Genomic DNA, 25,761 nt, shown 5'->3' with positions numbered 1-25,761 from the left:
ACATCTTTTCAAGCCACAGGAGTGAAATTAATGCAATTACAGGTTATCCCAATCAGCAAAAGCGTTTAAAAACCCAAACACAGGGAGAAAGGATTGAAAGGATGTGAAGGAAAAAAAGTCTTGAGAAGAACAGCATAGTGAGACAGGCACTATACGCCTGGAGACAGATCAATGAAGGTGCTATATCACTGAAAGCAAAGTGCAAGCTGCATAGCGAGCTAGGTGCTATATCCCTGGAGGCACAGTACAAGAGCTGCAGAGTGAGCTGGGCTATACCCATGGATGCCGAGGGCATTAGGTGCTACATACCTGGAAGCAACATATGAAAGTTGTAGCAAGCAGAGCACTATATTCCTGGAGGTATAGCAAGCAAAGGGAGAGTTGCTATAATCCGGTGAAGTCAATGAAGAAAGGTGCTAAGTGTAGTAGCCCTGAAACTGTAGTAAAGCAAGAAACCTGCTCGGTGCTACAACCCTGAGATGGATTGCTGGGAGAGGTAACACCTTCCTGGCACAATTAATTTCGATAGTTCCTAACGAGTTATGTTATTTGCACAAATAGGTGAACCGTCTATTGCTTTATCGGATATTCCATGCTACCATAGATAGTTTATTCCAATGCCTCCGGACTATAACAATAAGTACATATACAACCATATCTATTTTGTCACGTTTTTGTTTATCACCAAAGAGAAGACATGAATGTTTGAATAAGGAATTTGAGGTGGTGTTCAGGAGCAGTATTTGACTGCATGGGAAAAAAGGATGTACAAATAAAACCTGTGGAAGTGGGGCCTAAGTGGCTCCATAGAAAGCCATATCCTGTGCCATTGAGGCTGGGCAGAGTTGCATCCTTCACTGATGACAAGGTTTACAATCCAGTCTGCTCCTGGGAACACACTTCAAAGGAGGAGAAATCTGTGGCATGAATGTGTCCATTAGAACAGTCGTTACTCTGGTAAGTACCTTCTAATTATTCCTACAACTCAGCTTCTTTGGTCATACAAACGGGACTAAGCACCCATATATCAAGCTTCCTGTGAAGAACACCCTACAAGGTTTAAGTCTAATTGTGAACAGCACATGTGGGATGCGGGGAGGCAGGTGGTAGGAGAATTGTATTATGGGCTTGGGGTCATGTGAGAGGTGCTTAAAGCATTTTGGAGACACTGGGCTATAATTTCGGTAGAACTCAAAAGGTATTCTGACCCCTGGCCAGATAGCCTGACGAAAACACAGTTTACCTGGCGAGTAACGCTCAAGTAGCCCTGCTTTGTACAGCACCTGAGAAAGTTAGAGTGTTAAGGCGAGACTCAATCTGCCAACCAGATGAGTAAGGAAGGTGGACATGAGATCCTGTGTTCTTCATATCAAAGGCAGTAATTTCTCTGTATGAAACATGTATGTCTTGCATAAGCCTTTGCAGTTTGCTTATAGTAATAAGGGGAGTCACCAGACTGTCCCATCCACTCATTTGCCAATTCTCAGATCAAAAAAGTGAGGGGGAGGGAAAGACCGTGGGAGAGAGCGAGAGTGAGCGAGCGACAATGCTAGAGGGATGTGTGGTACAATGGCAAAGCAAAATACCAGCAACCTGTAGAGACCAGTAGTAGGAGTGCCTCCTATGCTTTGGATAGTTGTCAAAGGCAAGTTAATGAAATAAGATTCAATCCAGATTAATTGTTGATAAAAGCAGGGTAACATACGATAACATGAATAGTGCTTAAAACCTCATAGGATGAGATGTACTAAGGCACAACCTTAAAGGTCCTAATGCTCATTATTTCAGGGGAGAACCATTGTCTTAAATGGTACGTGACAAGTTTCAGGGGATCAACAAGTCTCATGCTAGCTGTTCTGTATATGTAATGGAGCAGGAGTTTTTTTTTTTAACCTCTTTTATACTTGTGTTGCTTGCCTTGTTTGGACACCATTATACACCGTTGCACTTGGAGGTCTTCTAATATTGTAACATTCATATGTGGCAATGGTTTATATCAAGCATTCAGCCTATGATAGTGGAGTGGCTTACCAAACTTTTTTTTTTTATTTGATTTTATTCGGTTTTTAAAGTGAACATTCTTTTCATTAAGGAAACACAGAAAAACATTTACATATGTGGGCATAGTGGATAGATACTTGGACTGAGCTCTTTCTCATAACCAAATAGTGCCATTGTACAGTGAGTAAGACCCAAAGTACACTCCCAGGAGAACAAAGAACAACAAAGTAAACATCAATGCTTTTTTCATTCCTTAAACAAATTCACAACCCCCCCCCCCCTTCCCGGGAACGGAAGACGTGTCGCTTGGGGATTACGGAGTCATGGTCATGTGATCATCTGCAAGGGCTGAGACTAGTTTTGTGTGGTTTGTTCAGTGGTTCATCATGGGGGGGGGTGTACCTACATCAGTAGAGTAGTGTGTGGTTAGCAACGTGAGAGGAGGAATGGGCCAGATAGGGGGAAATCAACACGCAAGCGGAAGGCGACCAGATCCGACCCCCTCAGGGTGAGGACTCATCATCACTTGGGGTCGGGTATGGCTTAGACATATGAATTTAGGAAGTCAGACCTTAAGAGCTCACATTGTGTTGCTCTACCGTGGAGTGATGCAGTGATTTTCTCCATAGTGCATATGTTTAGTACCACATTGATCCACTCCTTCCTAGACGGGGTCATGGGTGATTTCCATTTAGTGGCTAATAACGCCCTTGCGGCTAGTAGGTGGGGGATTAGGCCTTGGACCCTCGTCCACTCATCCTCTATCTTCTCGAGATTAAACAGGACCAAGTGCGGACCCGCAGTTCTCTGGATTCCATCCGTGCCTTATCGATCCCAAAACTTCATCCCAAAAAACCTTAACCTTGGGGCAGCCCCACCACATGTGCCAATAGTCTGCGACCTGTCCACATTCACGCCAGCAGAAGGGGGAAGAGGATTGGTACATCTTGGACAGCCTATACGGGTCATTGCCAGCGGTGCAATGCAAAAGTTTGATGGAGTGGAGCTTATATTGGCATGATATCGAGGAACGTGTGGCCATGGTACACATTTTGTCCCACATATCATCTTCAATTTCCACTCCCATATCATTCTCCCATCGCGTTCGGAGAGTGAGCGAGGATCCACTACCTCCCTCTAGTAGTAACTTCTATATTGGGGAAATCATTCCCTTCCTGTCGGTCTTAGAGTCTAGCATTTTCTCAAAGGGGGTGAGATCCCTACTCAGTTTTTCCTTCCATGCCGCCTTCGTCAAGACCCCTTTGATTTGTAGCTAGTGAAAAGTGGAGAGAACTCCTATGTTTAGGGCTTCTGTTAATTCTGGGAGAGTGATGAAGGAATCACTTCAAAGGAGTTTACCCACCCTTTCTAGTCCCGCTTCGTACCACGCCTGAAATCGCTCCACGTTAGGGATGTGGTTATTGATGCCCGAAGACCATAGATGGCTTAGCGGGGCTACCATGAAGTGATCCCTTTCATCGCTGGGCCCTCTCTCCATATTTCCCATATCGTGGCAAAGAGCAGATGATCCCTCGTTTTCCTTAGCACCCAGTTCCGCGGCGCCCATATCCACTCTCCAAGTGTCGCCGGGTCTAGATCGTGATTCTCCATTGCTACCCATTGTGGTTCTCCATGGCTACGTAAGTGAGGGACAAATACACGCAGCTGAGTGGCGGCATAATATTTCCTGAGGTCAGGTAGGCCCACTCCTCCCTTATCTTTGGGTAACGTCAAGATAGAACAGGCTATCCGGGCCTTCTTCCCCTGCCACAAGAATTTTAGAATTTCTCTTTTAACTTCTGTAAAATATTGTTCCGGTATTTTGATTGGGAGCATCTGAAAGGGATAGAGAAACCTTGGGAGACAAGTCATTTTTATGGCATTGAGCCGACCTAGCCATGAAATCGACAATTTATCCCACCTGGCCAGATCCGTACAGAGCTTAGTTAGGAGCTGTGGAAAATTCGCTTCGTATAGGGAGTCTAATTGTTTTGTAATTTGTATCCCTAAATATTGCATTGTATCATGTTCAATCGTCAATGCCAGGGAGGACTATTTAGCAATGTTTACCTCTGGGTCTCCCTGAAGGGGAAAGAGTACAGATTTGGCACGATTGATCTTAAACCCAGATAGGTGACCATATTCCTCAAGGAGGAGCATAGCTCGAGGGATGGAGCTCTCTGGGTTAACTACATGTAAGAGTATGTCGTCAGCATATAGAGCTAATTTATGCTCTGTGCGTCTTAGATGTATGCCTTCTATGCCAGGGTCCTTCCTAATATTGCGTGCCACTGATTCAAGTGATAGGGCAAACAAAATGGCCGACAGGGGGCATCCCTGTCTGGTGCCTCGTGTCAATCTGAACCATCTGGAATATTTCCCGCTCACAAATACCGATGCTGTGGGCGACAAATAAATTGCCTGGATTCCTTTTCTAAGATTTGGTCCCAATCCGATTCTCTGAAGAACCTCCATTAAGAAGTCCCATTCTACCCTATCGAACGCTTTTTCTGCATCAATGGAAAGTAGTGCGGGGTTAGTGTGCAGATTGTGGGAGGCATGCACCAAGTGTAGTGTCTTGCGCATGGTATCTGCACCTTGGCGACAGAGTATAAAACCTACTTGATTGGGGTGGATAAGGCAGGGGATGAATGATTCAATCCTAGCCGCCAAGACCCTGGAGTATATTTTGGCATCTATATTGAGTAAAGAAATGGGGCGGTACGAACCACTTTTTTTGGGATCTCTCCCCTCTTTCGGAATAACCGTTATGAGTGCCTTAACAAATGAATCTGGGGGGTGCCCCGTCTCTAGGATCCGATTAAATAGGTCAATAAGGAAGGGAGTGAGTTGTAACACGAATGTTTTGTAGAAACCCGCTGTATACCCATCTTCCCCTGGGGATTTTCCTAACACGAGTCTCTTTATAGCTTCCTGAATCTTTTCCGCTGTTATAGGGGCGTCTAGGGTTTCTGATTCAGTGTTTGTTAATTTGGGCATGTCAACATCATCTAAATAGGATTGAATGCTTGGTTTGTCAGGATCCTCCTCTGGAGTATACAGAGCGTCATAAAAGTCTGCAAATAATTCCGGGATGGTGGATCGTCCGATTTCCGAGGCAGATTCTCGATCAGATATTTCGTGCACCCTGCGGTCTGCCTGCTGTGCACGTAGACTGGCCATCAATAATGCTTGCGCTTTATCCCCCTTCTCATAGAATTTCTGTTTCAGGAGAAGAAGTTTGCGAGCTATTTGTTCATGTTCTAGGAGGCGGAGTTCCTCCCTTTTTTTCCTTGCTTCTATGATTTTATCAGAATCAATAACATCCCCTTTCCTTGCGTCGATCTCTAGGTGGGTGATTTCCCTGCGGAGTCTGTTCTCAATCAGGAGCCTCTCTCTTTTTTTGTTAGCCCCCTCCCTCATTAGAATTCCTCTCCACGTGGCCTTACCCGCCTCCGAGACCCCTTGTTTGGAGACCTCACCAGTGTCATTCAGTCGAAAATATTCTTCAATTGCGGTTTCCATCTCTAACTTCAAGACGGGATCTTTCCACAATAACTCATTACATCTCCATTTTCCGCCTCTAACTGGGAGGGACCCCCATCCTAAGTCAGCACGCACCATATCATGATCCGACCAGGAGATTGTAATTATTTCTGAGTGGGAAGCCGTGTCGTATAGATCTCTTGAAGAGTAGAGATAATCAATGCGGGTATGTGTATTGTGCGGAGCTGAGAAAAAGGTGTACTGTCTGTGGGATGCATACAACGCCATACATCAACCAAACCATACAATTCCATAATTGTTTTAAATTGAACGTGGTCCCCAGTAACTATCTCTGGTTTCTGTGTTACCAGGGTGCAAGTCCAGGCCGGGGTCCACCCAGACGTTGAAATCCTCACCTAGGATTACATGACCTGTCGCCTCCAGCATAATTTTGGGGATCGTCTTGGAAAGGAATCTGATCTGACCCACGTTGGGGGGAGTAAACCGTGGCAACTGTGACGGACACTTTCCCAATGGTCCCTGAGACGAGCAAAGCTCGACCTTCCACATCTGACCAGACCTTCGTAACCTTGAAGTCTATTCCTTTCCTGATGAGTATTCCCACCCCTCGCTTCCTCAATGGGCCTGAACCCCAGAACTCTGACCCAGATCGCCTTCCCAGGATTACCCTTTCTTCACCTCTCACATACTTGGTCTCCTGTAAAAAAAAGGATGTCTATTCCCGACCTTCGAAATTCTCTATAGACAAGCGATCTCTTAGTGGGCGAATCGAGGCCCTTAACATTCAACGTACCCACCCTCATGGTACCCCTGGAACATGACTCAGCGATCATCACAACGGTGGTTTTCCTGCCCATGTGAGCTCTTTGACCATTCCCACACTTTCCCTTGATATTCAAGAGACCACGAGACTACCTTCACTTGTAGAAAACTCAACTGTACCTCTGAAGTGAAACTTGTCTTCATTCCCTTTCCCCTCCCATCCCCTCCCTTCCCTGAGTTCGGTGGCGCCTGATTGAGCCGAGTTGGAAGCACTGGCCCATAACCGAACCACCAGTAGAGACCGTTACCTCACGGTCCCCCTTGCATAGTAGACATCGAAACTAACTAAAGAGCCCCCTGAAACCTCCCCCCAGAGTGAGCATATTGATGGCATCCAGGTGGGATTCCTAAACACATTCTTTTAACATATCCCCTTAACTTATCTATCTCAGAATATAAGTCAAGCAAATTATACCGTAACCGTCTAGTGTCAACTGCCCCCTTCCGGGGAGCCAGTTCCTCTGCGGTATTTTCTCGAGCCTTTCACCTTCCTCCTCTTCGGGCCCTGTATCCGCCAGTCTCTCTCATCTCCGGGTGCATGATCACGTGGTTCCTCCTGAGCTTGTGGGCACAGTAGGTCAGAGATGCACGCTTTAATTTCCTGCTCAGAGTTCAGCCCGAGTCTCGTGCCCTCATGTTCAAAGGAGAGAGAGAGAAAGGGTATCCCCATCTGTAGCAGGTGTCGCGGGTTTTGAGCCATGTATTAAGTGGTTTGCACATTTTACTCAGGGCTAAGGTCAGAGAGGAGAGGTCTAGATGACAATGCATTACTTACCGTAAAAGCATTTCTGATGGTTGTATCTGCTTAGATTCACATGCTGTGCATAGGTCCGACATCCAGTGGTCACTGCGGAGTATTGCATTTTGTTTTTCGTAGTCGAAAAGGGGACGTCGACAAGGCGTGTCTGTAACACTATCCCTATAGTGACGTGCGTTGTACCCACAATCCCTCACGCGTCGAGGTCCCTCTGTTTGTATTTTTCTGCCCTGAGGGAGCCTTCTAGACGTGAGTGAGTACAGAAAAGAGATATAAAAGGAAGTCTATGTTCCTTCCATCCGAGCGGGGAGGAAGGGTGGGCGCGTGTGAATCTAAGCAGATACAACCATCAGAAATGCTTTTACGGTAAGTAATGCATTGTCTTCTGATGTTTGTTAATCTGCTTAGAATCACATGCTGTGCATAGACTAGCGAGCAGTACCCGGAGTTGGCGGTGGGTTATGAGAAGGAACAGTAGAGAAAAGATGTCTTAATACTGCCTGTCCCACCTGGGAGTCAGATCTTGAGTGTGCATCTAGACAGTAGTGTTTTGTAAAGGTGTGCACAGAAATCCAGGTAGCCGCTTTGCAGATGGACTCAAGGGGAACATTTGCAATGAATGCTATGGATGCCCCAGTGCCTCGAGTGGAATGTGCTCTTGGCTTGAAGGGTGGTTCTCTCTTAGCAAGAGTGTAACAGAGAGTGATGCATTGTACAATCCATCTAGATATAGTGGACTTTGAAACTGCATCTCCTTCTCTTCCTGCTGCCACCGAGACAAAGAACTGATTAGTCTTTCTCAGTGATCTGGTTCTTTCCATGTAGAACATGACAGCTCTGCGTACATCTAGTGTATGCAGACTTTTTTCTCCCAAGTTGGAAGGGTTTTGAAAGAACGTTGGTAGTTCTATAGATTGGTTTACATGAAATTTAGAGATGAATTTTGGTGCAAACCTTGGGTGTGTGCGAAGAACCACCTTATCCTTGTGAACTGATACGAAGGGGTCTAATACAGAAAGAGCCTGTAGTTCACTTACTCTCCTAATGGAGGTGATAGCTATTAGGAAAGCAGTCTTAAGAGTGAGGTATTTAAGAGTTGCCTTGTGCATGGGTTCGAAAGGAGTGCCCATGAGTCTAGAAAGTACCACGTTTAAGTCCCATCCGGGAGCTGGGCTAGCTATTGGGGGGTGTATTCTCTTTACCCCTTCCATGAAGGCCTTTATAACTGGTATCTTCCACCACGACACTTTAAGTTGGGAAGTGGTGTATGCAGAAAGTGCCGCTAGGTGGACTTTAATGGAATTAAACACTAGACCTGAATCCAGTAAATGGATCAAGTACAGAATAATGTTAGTGGCAGAGCAGTCAACCGGGTTGATGTTCTTACTTCTACACCAGATGACAAATCTTTTCCACTTGCTAGAATAGCAGTGGCGAGTATTAGGTTTTCTGGCTTCCCTGAGGATGTCCATACATCTCTGAGGGAGATGTAAATGTCCAAATTTCTATGATCTCAGGAGCCAGGCTGCTAAGTTCATGGGCTGAGGGCATGGATGCAGAGTCCTGCCCTTGTCTTGTGACAGCATGTTGTACGGGCAAGGAAGTTTGATTGGGGGAGATAGGGACATCTCCATCAAGTGAGCGAACCATGGCTGCCGGGCCCACATTGGTGCCACTAGTATCATGGTCACCTGCTCTTGGTGCATCTTGTGCACCACCTTGTTGAGGAGGGGAGTCGGGGGGAAAGGCGTAAACAAATTTCCCTGACCATTGAATCAACAGACCGTTCCCCTTGGACTGGTTCTGGGGGTACCTGGAGGCGTAACTTTGGCATTGCGAGTTCTCCAGGGTTGCGAACAGGTCTATTTCCGGGAAACCCCATTGCGTGAAGACGTTTAAGACGATGTCTTCTTGCAATTGCCATTCGTACTCTTTGGGTAGGGGGAAGTCTCTGCTGAGTTTGTCTGCTAGCAGATTGAGTTCCCCTGGTACATGTTGTGATAGTAGGAACATGTTGTGTTTGAGAGCCCACTTCCATATATTCTGGGACAGCTTGGACAGTCCTGGAGAGTGAGTGCCCCCTTGCTTGTTGAGATAGTACATGGCTGTGGTGCTGTCTGTGAGGACCATCACTGTCTTTCCTTGTAAGTGTTCCTGAAAGGCTTTCAGTGCTTTGAACACTGCTAATAGTTCCAGCAGGTTTATATGTTTGGAAGCTAAGCTCGGAGTCCACACTCCGTGAGCAGTCTGATGGGATAGGTGAGCCCCCCATCCTGTAAGGGATGCGTCTGTGGTTAGAGTGGCTTCCACTGCGGGTGTGGCAAAAGTTTTCCCTAATAACAGGTTTTCCTTTGTCCACCACCGTAGCGAGAGAACCAAGGCCTGCGAGACCACCACTAGGTCGTCCCATTGTCCGCTGGCCTGACACCACTGGCTGTAGAGCCACTCTTGCATTGGGCGCATGCGCAGGCGCACGTGAGGTACCAAATAAATACATGACGCCATCATCCCTAGCAAACGCATTGCTTTGCGTACCGTCACCTCTCGACCTGCCACATAATGGGGGATCTGAAACAGCATGTTTTGGACCCTCTCGTTGGAGGGGAAGACGAGGCCGTCCTTTGTTCGAATTAGAGCCCCTAGGAATTGTTTGATTTGGCTGGGGTCTAAGCGCGACTTCTTTTCGTTGATGGAGAAGCCCAGTCGGGACAAAAGGTCTACGGTCTTTTGGGTATTGGAGAAGCATGTTTCGTAAGAATCCCCTGTTATGAGCCAGTCGTCGAGGTACGGGTAAACCGGGATGGATAATCTGCGCAGGTGGGCCGCTGCCACTGCCAGTACTTTCGTAAATACCCTTGGTGCAGATGCTATCCCGAAGGGTAGTACTCTGAACTGGAGGCGTTTGCTCCCTATCTTGAACCTGAGGTATTTTCTGTGCGCTGGCAACATTAAAATATGAAAGTATGCATCTTTCATGTCTAGTGTTGTCATGTAATCCCCCTGTGATAACAGTGGGATTACATCCTGCAAGGTTACCATACGAAACTTTTGGGGTTTGACAAAATTGTTCGCTGGACGCAGATCTAATACAGGGCGCATGGTTAAATCCTTTTTGGGTACAAGGAAGTACACTGAATAAATACCTTCTGTTACCTGCGATAGGGGGACAGCCTCTATAGCTTCTTTTTTCAGTAGCTCTTCTACTTCTTGAAGAAGAATAGTGAGGTGTTCCGGTGTCATGCGCCGGTTCCGTGGGGGTCTGTATTTTGGGGAACCGTTGAATTCGATGCAGTATCCGTGGGCTATGGTGGATAATACCCAGCGGTCTGACGTTATTCCCTCCCATGCTGAAAGGAACGATGTTAGCCGGCCCCCGACCGGTGATGCATGGGAGGGGACCCGAATCTTTGGGTCATTTGTTGGTATTGGGCGTGGGGCCTTTTGGACTGGAGCCGCGCCCTCTTCCTTTGCCACGACGTTGGCCTCTTTGACTGAACTGGGTGCTTTGGTTAGAGGGCCAGTTGGTAGCAGAGTAAAATTGTTGTTGGCTTTGCTGCTGGCGTTGGCCACGAAAGGAGCGTCTATTGCCATAGCTGCGTCTGTTAGGTGGCCTAGAAATTTGGTCAAGAGTTTTGATGGTATCAAACTCCTTCTTCGCATGTTCTAGGGCCTCATCAACTGCTTTCCCAAACAGATGTGTTTGCTCTATGGGCTTATTTATTAGGGAAGCCTGGGTTTCTGGCTTAAATCCCGAATTGCGCAGCCAGACATGGCGTTTGAGAAGTATTCCCTGAACCAGGGAACGTCCAGCTGTCTCTGCGGCATCCAGGGAGTTCTTTACGATGCCCTGGTTTACAAGAGTTCCCTCTGATATAGCAGCCAACAGGCGTGAACGCAGGGGTTCTGGTGCGTCCTCTGCTTCGCTGCGCAGTTTGCTCCACTGTGCATCTGCGTAGCTAGCTAATAGGGAATTGTTATTCGCAATCCTAGTTGAGAAGGCGGCGGAGGTTGTGATTCTCTTCCCAAGTGCATAGAGCTTCTTGCCCTCTTTGTCAGGTGGTGCCTCACTAGTAGATAGTGGTACCCCCGCTCTCTTCCTTGCGTTAGTAACTACCAGATAGTCCGGAATAGAATGTCCCTTGATGTACAAAGGGTCAGAAGACGAAGGGCTGAAGAGCTTTTCTATCCGAGGGTTGACCCCTCTGACTAAGGCCGGATTGGAAAGGGAAGGAGTTATTCTTCTCTTTATAGAAGCCAGGAGCGGAATGGACTGACTGACCGGGGCTTTTTCTTTAATAACTTTTTCTACAAAGTCTATGTCAGGAAGAGTCTCCCCTGTGTCTATTTCAAAATGCGCTGCTGCCTTGCGCAATAGTGCATTAAGTGAGGGCTGGTCATCTATGGGGGAGGTGTTGCCAATAGGTGAGTCCTTGGGAGGAGAAGGGTGAAAGACATCAGGGTCTGAGTGCACTGATGGGGATTGCCAAGGCTGCACTGATGGGGAGTGCCAGGGCTGTGAGGTAGCTGTATCTTCCTCAAAAGCTCCTGTGCTAGTGTAAGGGTCTTCCTCAAACCTCTCCTCCTCATGTTCTTCCTCTCCACCTAAACACTCCTCATCTTCCTGGAGGTATTGCTCCTCTTCAGTGAGGTCATATGCATCAGGGGGAAACAGCCTAGGAATCTTGACCCTAGGGTCATCCTGGGTCCATTCTCTTGGTCTTTTGGGTGTGGGTGGGTTTTGGCTACCCAAAAACCTCTCCATCTTTTCCATACAAGAATGGAGTCTTTCCATGGTCTCATGGGGAACCCCTGAATAGTCTAGAGGGGGGAAATCAGTGTTGTCACCTTCAAAACGCTTCGAACGCTCCCACAACGTCGACGAAAGGTTTCCGTCGCCCTCAGAAAAGCCCTCCGGTAGTTCAGAAGTGCCTTTAGATGAATGGGGCAGTTCCTGGCTACTTTTGTGCTTTTTCGGCGTTTCTATTTCCTTCGGTGCGGTATTCGACGTCTGTTTCGTCGTCCGCTTGCGTTTTTCCTCGGAAACAATTCTCGCCAGGCTCTCGACGACGAGTTCGTCGGTAGAGGGTTCTGGAGTCGGCGTTGTCTGCGTTATGCGCTGTTTCTCGACGGCCGCTCTATGGAGCGTTACGTCGGGTGTCTTTGAGGTAGCGCCCGTGTTAGATGAAAGCCCAATTGCTGGTCGCGGCTGCGTTTGCGGTCTAAGGTCGACGCCGGAGTGCCCTGCGTCCCCTTCGGCGCTGGTGGATCCTTCGTCCTCGACGAAGAAGAGCCGTGGGTTGTGTGCTTAGGCCTATGGGGTCTGTGTGCGTCCTTGTCGCCGGGGTGTTCATCCCCATAAGCAGGGCGTGAGCCGAGCCCGTCGGGGCCGGGGACGGACGTCGAGGAGCGCGAGCGCTCCTTCTGGGGGTTAATGACTTCCGTAACAGACGTCGAGTTATCACCCTCCTCGTCACTTTCTGTAACAGCGGCGGCGGGTGAGGAAATTGACTTCGACATAGCGTAGTCCGCCCACCTCTTAACTTTCCGTTCTTTAAGGGTTCTTGGTTTTAAGAGCTTACAGACCGCGCAGCTGTCCTCTTTATGATCGAGGGGCAAGCGACGATTACAGAGCTTGTGTTTGTCCTTCCAAGTGTATTTGCCCCTACAGCGTGGGCAAAACTTAAAAGGTGTCCTCTCCATAGCTGAGGCAATAAAAACTGGTGATAACAACCCCAAGGGAAAGATAGGGGAGAAAGAAAGACATTCTCGACGAGAAGAGAAAAGTTCGAACCCCCACTCTCCCTACTGTATGTTGGCCGGCGAGGCCTGGCCACGTGTTCGGCAGCGCCGAAGGATCTCCTCCGTCTCTTCCTCTCCGTCGAAAACTTGCTCGGCGGAGAAACAGCTTCACAGCTAACGTCGAGGGGAGGGATCTCCACAGTATATATCAAGGACCGAGGTCCGTAGTACTTGTTTAGCAATGTCTCTCTAGGAGCTCCGCGTAAGGCGACCATAAGCTGGGCGGAAAAAAACAATCTGAGGGACCTCGACGCGCGAGGGATTGTGGGTACAACGCACATCACTATAGGGATAGTGTTACAGACACGCCTTGTCGACGTCCCCTTTTCGACTACGAAAAACAAAATGCAATACTCCGCAGTGACCACTGGATGTCGGACCTATGCACAGCATGTGATTCTAAGCAGATTAACAAACATCAGAAAAATAGTTATTTGGGCGCCACTCAGGGTGATGGTGCCTCCGCTCCTCGCTTTTCCGAGCACTCTCATTCTATCTTGATAGTGATGAAATTGCGCCAGGACCGAACGGGGTCCTCCAAGCGGTCCCTCTGCTCTATGAATGCGCTCTATTTTGGGTTCATCGATATTATCATCGGTGAAAAGGAGTTTGATAAGGTCATGTAGGGTCGTTTTCAGGTCCTCTTCCGTTTCACCTCCTTTCTCTGGAATTCCAAAAAACCGTAGATTATTCCTTCTTTCCCGATTCTCCAAATCGTCCATCTCAAGTTTGAACTCCTGTTCTCTTCGTTCCAGTTCAGTTATCCTGAGGGACAACTGCGATTCGAGAGTGTCGATTGAGGCCCGATTGTTCTCAATCCCCTCCACCCTGTCCTCAATACTGTCGAGACGTTGTGCAAGTTTATCAATCTTTCCACCAATGTTGGCACCCATGTTCCTTATTTCCGCAAGCAAACCTGCAATGTCTCCTTTAGTGGCTGCTGTGTCCGCATCGACGGTTGGGGCAGGCGGAGTGGCCATTTTAGAATCGTCGACGGGTTGGGGCGATGAACTGTAAGCATAGATGGCCAATTTCTGGTGGGGGTTCATGCGCCTGTGAGTGCTTGTGCGACAATTTTGATTGATTTAGTTGTTGAGATGGTCGGGACCACAGAGGAGGCACACGCCCCTTCTCTCCGTATCGCCGTTAGTATGAATTCCAAAAAGGAAGGGGGGCGATACTGCCTCAGGGGGCCTTTCCCTCAGTGGTGTAGGTAAGCTTATCTTTGCGACCCGGGTAGAGTGAATCGCTCTTGAGAGCAGTCGTGAGATAAATCAGGAGGGGCTCCGCTCCCCCCACGGTCACCTCCTCGCAACCACACACGGTATATGTGCAGAAACCTCTGTATCTCCGGGTCGAGTCTCTGAAGCGGTCCCGGGGGGGGGGGGAAGGGATCAGGTCTCCCCTGTAATCCCGGGAACCAAGACCGGTCACCTCAGGTGATTCGTGCGGTGACTCCTCACCAGCAGCGGACTCAGTGTGATGCGAGAGTCACTCGCTCCCTGGGGTCAGCTCTCTAGGATTCATGGAACAAGGGAAGCACCCCTCTCTCATGAGGCCGACACAACAGGGGCCTGTAATGGTGCGGGGGAATGTATCCGGAGTTATGTAACTGCCCCGTTGTTCAGGCGTGCTTTCAGGGCGCGGATGGGAGCGCGAATAAAGGATATCCCGCAGGGCTTAAATTCACTTATTCCATGGGGTAATTTCTCGTGCGGGCTACGCGTTCACTCCTGAGCGCAGTGCAGGAGACTCAGCTGACTGGCCTGCCGGGGGACGCTCTGCGGAGGATGGGCACAGGTCCGATCAGGCCCGCTGTAATGCTGAGGCGAGGCCGCCACGGGAACGCAGGGACAGGAGAGGCGGGGGAAAGCACTTACTTCCGTGCTCGGTGGAGCACAGCTCGTCGTCATCCAACCGCCAGTGCAATTGATGAGGCCTCGGGGCTGCAGTGCAGCGGAAGGGGGGGGCACCGGGATCCCAGGCGCCGTGCTCCCTCCAGGGGCCTCTGTGTGACAGCTCCGCAAATGTTCTCGCGGCGTTTCCGTTGGGGCCGGCCCACCGCGCCGCACGTCAGGGCCTTACAACTGTGGATGGGGATGTGCGAGTGCGCGAGAGCAGCATCCAGTCGGCGCTTCACCGAGCGTAGGTGCCGCTGCAGTATTCGGCGCGCTCTGAGGCGAAACGAGGCCGGCCTTGGTTTCGGCTCCAGACGCCCGTGACTATATCTCTGCGAAGCCAATGCCGTTTTCTGTCGGATTTTCAGCTGCAAGTGGGAGCGACCTTCCCACGCCTCCGTGTCAACTTTCAAGTCCAGGGGGGTGGGGTCCAAAAACGGGGGCTCAATTCGTTTTTGGGGACCACGGCACGGGAGCTCACACAGAGGTCTTCATCTGTGCGCCCCCTGGTGGCCAACCTACCAAACTTTTTGATTGGTTTTACAACATCCCAATAGAGTCCATCTTGCTTGGCACAAGAAACGTGGGAAAACGAGTCCCGCACCAGCAGTTTCAGGCAACTTTCTGCAACTTCCTCATTTACTCCAAGCACCTTTCCTAGAATGTCCAACCCGCAACATTCTAGATGAAATCTAATAAGCCACATACGCTGTGGTGTAAAGACCCTCACAAGATCAACTGTAAAATGTAACATAAATCTTCACCCAATATCAGCAAAGGCTCACAATACAAGTCCTCCTTTCTCACTAATGCCTTTTTTATTGAACTTATTTTTTTGTACACCTCCTGCTGAGAGAGGTAGGTTAGACATGTACCATTTTATTCATGTTACATACCTGTGGTGGTTCTGGGTGAACTTCCCCTTTCACAACAGGATTACTCGCACTGGGTCACTCAACCATAGAGCTCCCTTGCGCACAGCAACCAGCTTTTTCACTTAACTTTGGGTCACCCACTTTATGTGCCTAGGACTTCATTTGCACCCATCTCCCTCTTTCCACCTCCTTCACATCCACAGATACACTTTTGGCACATCTCAATGACAGTGGACACAACCGTGTGTACCCCTTTGTCTCCATCTACTTAAAAGGGACATCACCCGTAAACAAAAAAGCGAAAAGCGCAATGCTTCAATTCTCTCTAGCACGGCTTCTTTCTTTTTGTTCCACACTCCGTCATGCAAACAGCCACCATCAAACAACTGCTCACCCTCTCTATTGCACCATTAGTATGTGTGGTACAGGGCCATACTCTGATGCTGCACTTCAAACAATACTCCTCCATAGCTTTACACGTAAACGGTGGGCCATGGTCCATGTGGGCACTAGAGGCTCTCCCAATTTCCTCCAAAAACTTGATAATCACACAACAGTTTGTCTCTCCTTCCACTTCTACTACCAGCCACCTCTGATATTTGGTCCACCAATGGGCCTAGGATATCCACTGTCACATACTCCAACTCCTAGTGCATATCTTGTACCATCATTGGTTGGGAAAACACAGTCAATGTCATCCCAGACTTCACACCCCTAGCATCCTTTGCATCAAAACATGGACACCAATAGTCTGGCCTCAGTCTTTGTATGCAAGATCTTGATGAGACCACTAAGCGCCATCATAATCAACTTTTCCATCACTACACACAGCATAACCACCCTCCCTGAAAAGTAAAATAGACTACCTATTATACTCAACACTTCTCTCATTTTCCAGGATCTTTTCTGATATCCCAGAAGGGAACACTTGCTAGGCGACAAACTCAACGTAACACATTATTGCTACAAAGCTATTATTGTTGCAACACTTGTGCTTCCACTCACTCTAAAATATAACACCATTGTGCATCACAAACTGCCTCTGCCCCTTAACATTTTACTGGGAGGTGAGAATTGATCTGTGGTTGCAACCTGTCTTGCACTGGTTGAAAATATGGGGCAATCCTCAAGCAATTTCGACCCAATTCTTAAAGCTTTTATAGAGAATAGATCTGCACGGACCATATCTTTGATCAAATATGTTAAGAAAAGTATTTTTAGAATCTATGATCTAGAGCACTTTATGCCCAATAACCTTTTAACATCTACAATGATGTCACATGTGTCAGAACGCAACTCCAATCTCACTCGGAGGCTGCATGTGAAAACTTTGAATTGGTTAAACCTAGTAAACAAAAGGCATGCAGTAATTTCATCAATCATGATTCACAGTATTTAACCTAATCAGATCATATTCATGAAAGGTCAATTGTCCCCCCGAGCAAGATTTAATTGCTCACCCATTAATGCAGTTGGTTCCAAGTGGTCAGGAACAACTTTTTTTATTTCTTGCGCCTTATGTGGCGAACTTAAAGATTTGCTTCATTTTATCATTTACTGCCAGGCTTATGCTGCTATAAAAAGGCACCACATTACCTTACTTAGAAATAAGGGTTTTGTACAATGCCATGTTGCTCTCTTCTACCTGTTGATGGTGGATAGTTCAGTGGTAGGTAGGACGATGTTAAACTTTCTGAAACATGCAATCAAGAGAGGAATGGTCAGCCTAGCTTTCGTCTACAGGACACCTCTACACTGTCTTTACTGTATTGACGGTCCTGGTGTGTGCTTGCATGTCTTTCAGCCTGAATTATGTGTTTTTTGTATACCATTAATCGATTGTTGATGATTTTACATTTGTCTATTTGTATTTAGGCTTATCGCCTGTTGACATGTTTCTATATCCTCAACTGTTGCTTCTGAGCTATTGGCATGTGACTCGTAAAAGATAAAATGGGGTTTCACCAAGAACAGTCAGTTTTGTGGTCTCATGAATTGCTGCTTTTTTTGGAAGGTTGGCTCTGTCGTATCAGCATGTCATTTAGTGTTTGTATTGTGTCCTGTTCTTTCCTTTATAAGAAAGAGGATTACTTCCCATCGTAATTATGGCACTAGTTGCATTTTACTTTCCCCTTAATTTTTTCATTGTTCTCCTGTCATGGTCACAAGTTAATGAGTTTCTGTTTAATCTGAACTTTTAGGAAATTTTAATCTGTTGATCTGTGTACTTTTGTCTATGCACCCGCAAGATTTAGAGACAGGGTTTTTTATTTTTTTAATCTTTTATGAATGCTTTGGAAATGCATTGGTGACTGAAGGGTTTATTTTCATGTAATTTGTAATTTTTATAGTTGTCTCTGCCCAAATAAAGACCGATTGACAATTGATCTGCTAAGCAGCAGTTGTCTTCTATGGCAGAATAAAAACTGAAATTGCGTGAAGGCAACCCAGCCAGCCATGCACCTTAATATTTAGTCCATACCTTTTCAAATGAAATCGTGCCTTTATTCGTCCGTGGTCAGTTCTCAACACGAAATGAGAGTACCACATAAAGGTTCATAACTTTTCTACAGCCTAATGACAGGCCAAGGCCTCCTTTTCCATAACAGGGAATATATTTCCTAGCCCCCTCAACACCCTATAGGAATGGCAATCTAACCATCTATTTACTTTTCTGACAGTACTGGACCTAACCCTTGGTCGCTAGCATATATGGTAATGGTGGTCTTCATTTTTCGCGTCAACCTGCCACGGCGGAAATGAGATGTGTCTCTCTTGATCTCAAATTCGCACAAACACCTCAATCCACACAACATGGGTTTTGTTTCTCATCAAACCTCTCATATTGGACACTTCGTCAAAAATGTTTTAACACATTTCTGATAAAATTCACTCATACCCAAGAATTATGTCAATTCGAAATCTCTCATGTCCCAAACACTCCCCAAATGCTCAATTACAAGATTTTTGGGACTCTTTCTAGAACCTGATAAAGCTCCTCAAAGGTTCTCCACAGTGATCAGGATATTTTCCAAGAAACAATGCACCTGTTGGATGTCCCAGAACAGTTTGACTATTACCTTTTGGAATACAGAAGAGGCTGACATTCATCTAAAAGGTCTTCTTTTGAACGGAAATACTTCCACATAGTAAATAAACGAAGTGAGAGGTTGGGACTCTTTCTGGAGATTTAATCTAGTGGTACACAGATGTCAAATACAGGTTAGCGAAAAGCTTACTTTCTCCTTCTGAACACATTTCCCCCATGTTGATTAGGGGATGTCACTCAACAATTACACACTTGATCGTCTCAAATCTGTACATAATCATACCCCTCCCCTCACCACCATTGGATTTAGGTACGACCACCACGGGCATAGCCCATTCCAAAGCATTAGCCCTCTCAAACATCCCCCTTGCACACAACTTCTCAAGCTCACTTTCAACCATCTGCCTCAAGACCATTGAAATGGCTTTCAGTTCCTACGCCAAAAGGATAGTCCTTTCTTTCAGGCAATGGAAAGAAATCAACCCTGTAGTCTTCGCACTTCCTCCATAAACACACAGGGATAGAGCTGAAAGACTCTGGATCGAAAGTGTATTGTACCTTGTGTCTGGCCACTCGGAATTACTCATTCTTTATTTCAATGTAGGTAGTGATTTTTTTCTATGAATACTTTTAATCCAATTAAAACCAAAGCCATTGCTTCAAAAGAGTGGAGAGAGATTAGAATGAGTTCATGGTTAGCAGAAAGGCATTTTTTGCAGCCTAGCAGTGCCCGATTCCATTCCCCCAACCCTACCAACAGCGACACCAAGGATCCATTTCCTTTGAATAATGAAATTACATTTAATACTTTTTATTTCAAGAGTACAAGAAACAATTTTTTTCAAAACAAGGAAGGAGACTGTAACAAAAGGGCCGTTTTCCCCACAATAGCAAATATTGTTTCTTTCTCAGAAATATGGCACGGATTTGGCAGGAACAGGGCTCTCGTGACAGACATACTGCTATTGGCGCAGAGATCAAAAGTCAGACTCAAATAAGGCTTTTTACGTGTCTTTCTAAGACGGAAATTCACAGCCATCCCATTATTCAAAATTTTAGAGGCTGGAGGGTGAAAGCTGTGTGGGGCAAGAGAGCCCAGCACATGCCAATTCCTTTTTCCTATTGATGAGTAATAAAGATACATCTACATGCATGATTAAAAAGGGGGTTAAAAAGGTACACTCTGTAATATGTAACATGATACTGATCCTGTATAACAAATTGCTTACGAGATTAATATATAATATCTACACAGTGAATCTGGGGGTAATGCTCCACATTTCCAGAGGTCTCTGTATTACAACCAGTACTGACAGCTAGGATTTCATAGTGCAGCCTGGATGAGGCAGAGGGAGGCAAGAGGAGAATTAAGTTGCTAATATGACCCTCACCACTCCAGATTCTACTTTCCCTTATTCAATTCCATCATGGTACTCTAATACATAAACTTCACACCGGTTGCAGTCAATTCCTATGAAAGGTGTTTTCTGCCTGCTCACTGTTAATGACCCCAATGTATCCAAGCACTTTCAATGTTTTATGCTTGGAGTACGGAGCACAGGGCAGAGGCCAGCTCATTTCCCTTATAGTGCTCGTGTAGGAATTAAGACGCAAGTGCGGTCTGAGGCCGAGCTCCCATTTCCAGCAGGGCTTTTGCCTTCACTATCTGTCGCAGAAAAGAATTGACACGGTTAAAACATAGCTCTTGACCTGGAAAGCACAAGGTTTGGTGCACAGTTTAATAGGAAGAGCCCATGGAAAGAGGAATGGATTATTTGCCAGTAAATCTATATTTCAAGGGTCCACATAAGTGTTGAAAGAGCTACCGATTCAGGGCATTTATTTATGGGAAGTGTGCTTAAAAAAACAGCCACTGGGTAATCCACCCATCTGTGGATGTTGCAAAAACTGTGCTTTGCTAGCAAGAGTCATTGAATTGCTGGTAGATGTGTTTAGGTCGCCATGGCCTGCCAAATGTTTAACTATAAAGCAACTCTGGGTCCCTTGCATTACTGCCTGCTAATAGATACTGGATAAATACAATCCCAGCATCAAAGATCCCAAAGGCTACTGAATAAAGAGCATTGAGACTTCACGTACTACCAGAGCCTTTTGTAAACAGTTCATGATTATTGAGTATTTTCTATTGCCTGCTAGAGCACACTGCGGTGCTTTGCACCCTGTATAAAGGCAAAGCATTTGCCTATCGTGGCACTGCATGCCATATAAAAAGCATGACCGTAGAATTCAAATGCAAGATCTGTAGGTTCATGGCCCCATTGTTTCAGGGGCCCGCTGTCAAACCCCAAATCATCTGTACCCATGCATGCCATGTAAAGTTTCCCAGTGTCCATCTAGCCTGCCACTTTTCTTTTAAGTTTGGATAGCGCACCTATGTATCCTGCTCATCCCCCAAGCAGTTTTACTTTATAACCACCACTGTGCTTTACAGCAGACTACCAAATGCTTCCCACATGAGTAGTCCCATAACATACCTTTACCTAGCAATGCTATCTGTACGAAGACCACTTCATATCTAAAACCTGCCGACTAATGGAGGAGAAAGTTACTGGACAACTGGATAACGAGCCACTGAACATTTTTTATAACCAGTTGACTTGATGTTGTATTGAGACAACGCTGAACAGCTCTATGGATTAAGCACATTTAATTGATCACCCCAAAGAGCTCTATAGCCAATTAATGCATGTTGTATGAAGAGGCTGTACGACTCCATAGCCTAATAATGCACGTAGAAGGGGTTGCTTGACATGAGTATTCCTACCACTGAATCTGTATAAATAGGGCATCAGCACATCTCTAAAGCTGATCAACAAACTAAGCCCTTGAATATTTGTACAGCCTGCAAAAGCTTGCTGTATAAAGAGCCGCTGTGCACACACAGGGTGGCATATCTTTCAAAGGCCTATGGGCTTCTTAGTGCCTTCAAATATGCCACTTCTACCTGCTGTAATTAGTGTCCATCATTGGTCAGTAGATTGAGCAATGTTGACATCATGTTGTTCAAGAACAGGCCCATTTCTGGCGGTGTTCTCTCGCTCAGTTGTTCTGCCACGTTTCAGACACCAAACCCCATCCGGTAAATACTCATTTATTCAAGACATCCGTTGTATGTGACATGTATACAAAAAGGGCACATTCCTGTGCACTATGACTGTTAAAAACCAGCGATTAGCTCTCTGTTGCATTAGCACACAAACTGCCAAGAATGTGTTCTTGACCCGACATGGAGTGACATTGTATAAACATTGCACAGTAGCTCATCTGTAAACTTGATCACACACTTAAAAGTAACGAGCGACGACTTCTGTTTTAAAGATAACTTTGATTGTTTTCATTGGAAATATATTAAGAAAATGGTCATTGTAAACATGGAAGCATGCCTTGCCCCTCTCCCTTAAATGGTCTGCACTTTGGGATTGGTGGGCTGCTTCAAGTGAACGTTGTCTCCATTCTTGGCTGCCAAGATCCTCTATTTAAAGGTACGACACTACACCTTGATCACACCAATGAGGGTAGATGACTCTGGGGTGCACTGTCACTTTTTTTGGTCACTAACATCCAAAACGTTGTAGTAAGGGGGAAGTATAAGACAACACTGCCCCCAATTGCACAATTGTATATCTTCAAGGGAATGTGAAGGAACGGAACAGAACATTTTATTTGCAGTTGGGTGAATTTCTGGAGCAATCCATCCCACACAACTGACAAGGATCACAGGCGATCAAACTAGAGAGAATACTGGATATTCACATATATGACGCACAGCTTGCAAGGCAAATCTGACTGCAAGAGGCAGAGTTGCTAGTCCTTTCTTCTGGGATTGGAAACACTCGCACCCAAAGCCTTTCTACCAGCCCTGTTCTGTGGCTAAGGAACTTTGCACCGAGACCTGTGCTATACACACAATAAGGCGACCGGGGGTAGCCAGGGGTCTTTAGCACAATCTGTGAAAAGGACAATACATGCCGTTACAAGATACACACTCTGCGGTCTATTCAGGACTGTGCAAGATGGCAATTTTATATTCCAGTGCCTTACTCTGAGCCCTGCAACCGAAACTGTGCTAGGTGGCTAGTTGCAGTACTGGCACTCATACTAACCCGTGCAAAATGCCTTCTAGAGTGGCAACCTGGGCAAAATAACATGCACTACCCAAATCCGTCTAGGACTGGTACATATGGATCCTGTGCTGCATGCATTTCCTGCCACTGGTAGCCCCGAAACTCTGCTACACCCAACTCTTTCAGGCACTGATCACCCCTCCTAAGCTGCTCCTCCAGTTTAATTCTGGGACTAGCACCCCACAACTAAAAATGTGGCAAGTCCCTTATTCAGAGACTTGTGATACCCAAACCTGTACTATATGCTTCTTTACGGATAGGAGATAGTCATGTCTATGCTACCTGCCTCGTTATGGGAGTACAGCAACCACACTCGTGCCCCCTATTCTTTGGAATGGCAAGATTTACACTTGAACATGTGCTATCCACACTAAATAACTGCTACAATCAGAAATGTATTTCAGGACCAACACAATATCATGTGAGGGGTTAGAGAGGAGGAAGTCTATTGTATTTAGTGTTTTCAGTGTAGCATGTAGTGTTCCTGTTCATATCAGGGCCGATGAACAGCAAAGGGAATGTTTGCCTAGAGCGCAGGTCAATGATCAGCATGGAGGTGAATGTAGCAAGTGGAGTGGCCAAGCTGAAAAATGTCTCCCAGTGCACAAACCAAACTCTGGAGGCGTCTCTGCTCTCAAACCTATAATTCCTACACACAAATTAGTTTTTATTTTTGACTGTCCCTGCCAGCCTTTCCATCGCACATTGAGGGTCCCTTGGTCAAACCAAGCTATGCACAGCTTGGTCCCTTAAGTGGCGTCCATGCAGAAAAAGCGTGTTCCTTGCTGGTATGAATGTTGCAGAGAAATGAAGATGGTCGTCCACTTCTTTATGCACAGACACGTCGCATGCAAAGGGAGGTAACGCTCAAATGTTTCCATGGAGCAGGAGCAGCTTCATCATGTGTGGATAACTAAATACCCAACATTCTGTAGACACTATTCTGGGTGGCAGCTGATGTATCACATTTCAGGATTGTACATATTAGCGCCGGACAGATCAGTTCAGTCTTGGGGTTTTGGTCATTCAAAATTCTAGACAGACGGCTCCTTTCAAAGACTAGGAAAGGCAAATTCTGAATTATATGAAAAATCTGGCCAAGTGGACACCTTTGCAATCCCTCACTTGCATGGCCTTCGAAGAGCCCTATGCATACCTTGTGCGGCACTTGGGAGAGTGTTGGGCATGGTCTGCTTCCGAATGGAGGAGGATGCCTGAGTGCACCCCTCCTTGCGTTTTCCATAGGAGAGCTTGTCAGTTTGTCAACGGTGGTAATGAAGCTGAAGGAGAATGCCTACTTCACTGAGGTAGCGGGACTAGCACATCCACATAATTCAGAGGGAAGAATCCAGATTGTCCGTTAATCATGCCTTCATACCAGTTTTCATCAATTTGATTAGTCAGGGTGATTATGTCGCCTTCCCTGAAACCCAGCTCTCCATCATTCTCTGGATCGAAGTCATACAACGCCTTACAACAGGGCTGATCCAGATGTGCTGGAAGACAGACAGAAAACAGGGAAGTTACCCCAGCAACCAAAACATTAGACAGTCATCACCTGTGACTATGGCATCCTGGTTCCTCCCACCCAGCCCATCACAAATAAAAGTGGATTACCTACAAATAAATGCAATGAGGTAGACTAACAAACCTGGTGACCAGCGAAACGTGACCCATAACTCCACCCATGTCGGTTCGCACAATAACATTTTTTCAAAGCAAACATGAGCCTACCCGTAGACAAAGCCAAGCCTACATCTTTTTACTTGCAAGCAATAGGATGGTTTTGTGTTCCCTGCATCAGCAGCCACAGTAGAGTCACCCAACAACCCACATCCCATCCTATATTCACAGCCGAAATGTAATACAAGACCATTTTTACATGCTCGCTCTGCACCCAACCAGAGCATCCTGGAACTGCCAGTGTTTGCAAGGTCCAATACCCCCATCTACCACCCAATACACAAGATCTATAAAAACACACTATTATAATACTGTCAGCATAATGGTACACACTGTGCATCCACTTGCAATGGAAATAAAAACAGTACGTGAGGGTAAGAAAGAAGAGAAGGCAGCATCTTAACTCTTTTTGGTTAGTTGGCACCTAGGATTAGATACGCAGGGAATCACAAGATGGTGTCAAGTGCTGGATAAGCATGGAGAGCCAAAGAACAAAACAGGTTCTAATGGTGTTTTGGTAATGCGCTGTGTCTTGAATACCCACATTTCAGCTTTTCAGTATTTTACACAGACTACAAAATAAAATGGATCACGGAGGGGCTTTTCTGCCAGCTTAACAATAATCTTCAGATTCCCTAATCTTCAGATTCCCTGAAGGATTAGTATGAAAGAAAGCATAGGAGTCAGCACAGTAGCACACAAGACAGGACCTATTGCCATACAGTAATTGAAGACAGGTGCTTGTGCAACATTGTACAGGATGTCCTCACCTAAAGGCTGTGTTTCAATGCTTTTGAATAAAACTGTACCACGTTAAACCAATTATGGCTGTTTGCTTCCATCCGATCCCACATGGATGCCTGTGAATCTGCAAAACTAAGTAAATTGCTTCTCTTGCAGCATGCTTATCTTACAAAATGAAAAGGGTGAACGGAAATGTGAATGCACATGCGGGAAGCTTAGAATCAACATTGGTCTTCACGGACACGCTGAAGAAAACAATCAAGACCAAGATGATTGTCTCACCCACACACGGGGCACCCTATACTTGCATAGCAAAACACCATTCCTCAACCAACCAAATAGTTGTATTCCTCTGGAACAAGAACACCTATCAGATCCATATTCAAAATTGCCACAAAGCATGTTCTCCACAGAGGCATGGCGCAAATGAATTGCAGATCAGACTTACCAAGGTCGGAAAACCTTGCTAGCCTCTGATCAG

At 46.3% G+C, this 25,761-nt stretch overlaps 1 protein-coding gene across 2 annotated transcripts in view; it reads right to left on the bottom strand.

Moving 5' to 3' along the window:
- Positions 1–21,804: 21,804 nt before the first annotated feature.
- The window catches only part of SH3GL1 (SH3 domain containing GRB2 like 1, endophilin A2), a 362,525-nt gene continuing 358,568 nt past the window's right edge, over positions 21,805–25,761 (bottom strand). For both annotated transcript variants that reach the window (XM_069649372.1, XM_069649373.1), the window contains one exon: positions 21,805–24,349. In XM_069649372.1, the coding sequence (XP_069505473.1) occupies positions 24,153–24,349 (197 nt within the window). In that variant the 3' untranslated portion in view covers positions 21,805–24,152. The remainder of the gene's footprint in view (positions 24,350–25,761) is intronic.

The sequence above is a fragment of the Ambystoma mexicanum genome, chromosome 1p (genome assembly GCF_040938575.1).
Source record: "Ambystoma mexicanum isolate Mex_15411 chromosome 1p, UKY_AmexF1_1, whole genome shotgun sequence".
Taxonomy (NCBI): domain Eukaryota; kingdom Metazoa; phylum Chordata; class Amphibia; order Caudata; family Ambystomatidae; genus Ambystoma; species Ambystoma mexicanum.
The sequence above is the reverse complement of the archived record's forward strand: the minus strand, read 5'-3'. Positions and strand labels throughout refer to the sequence as shown.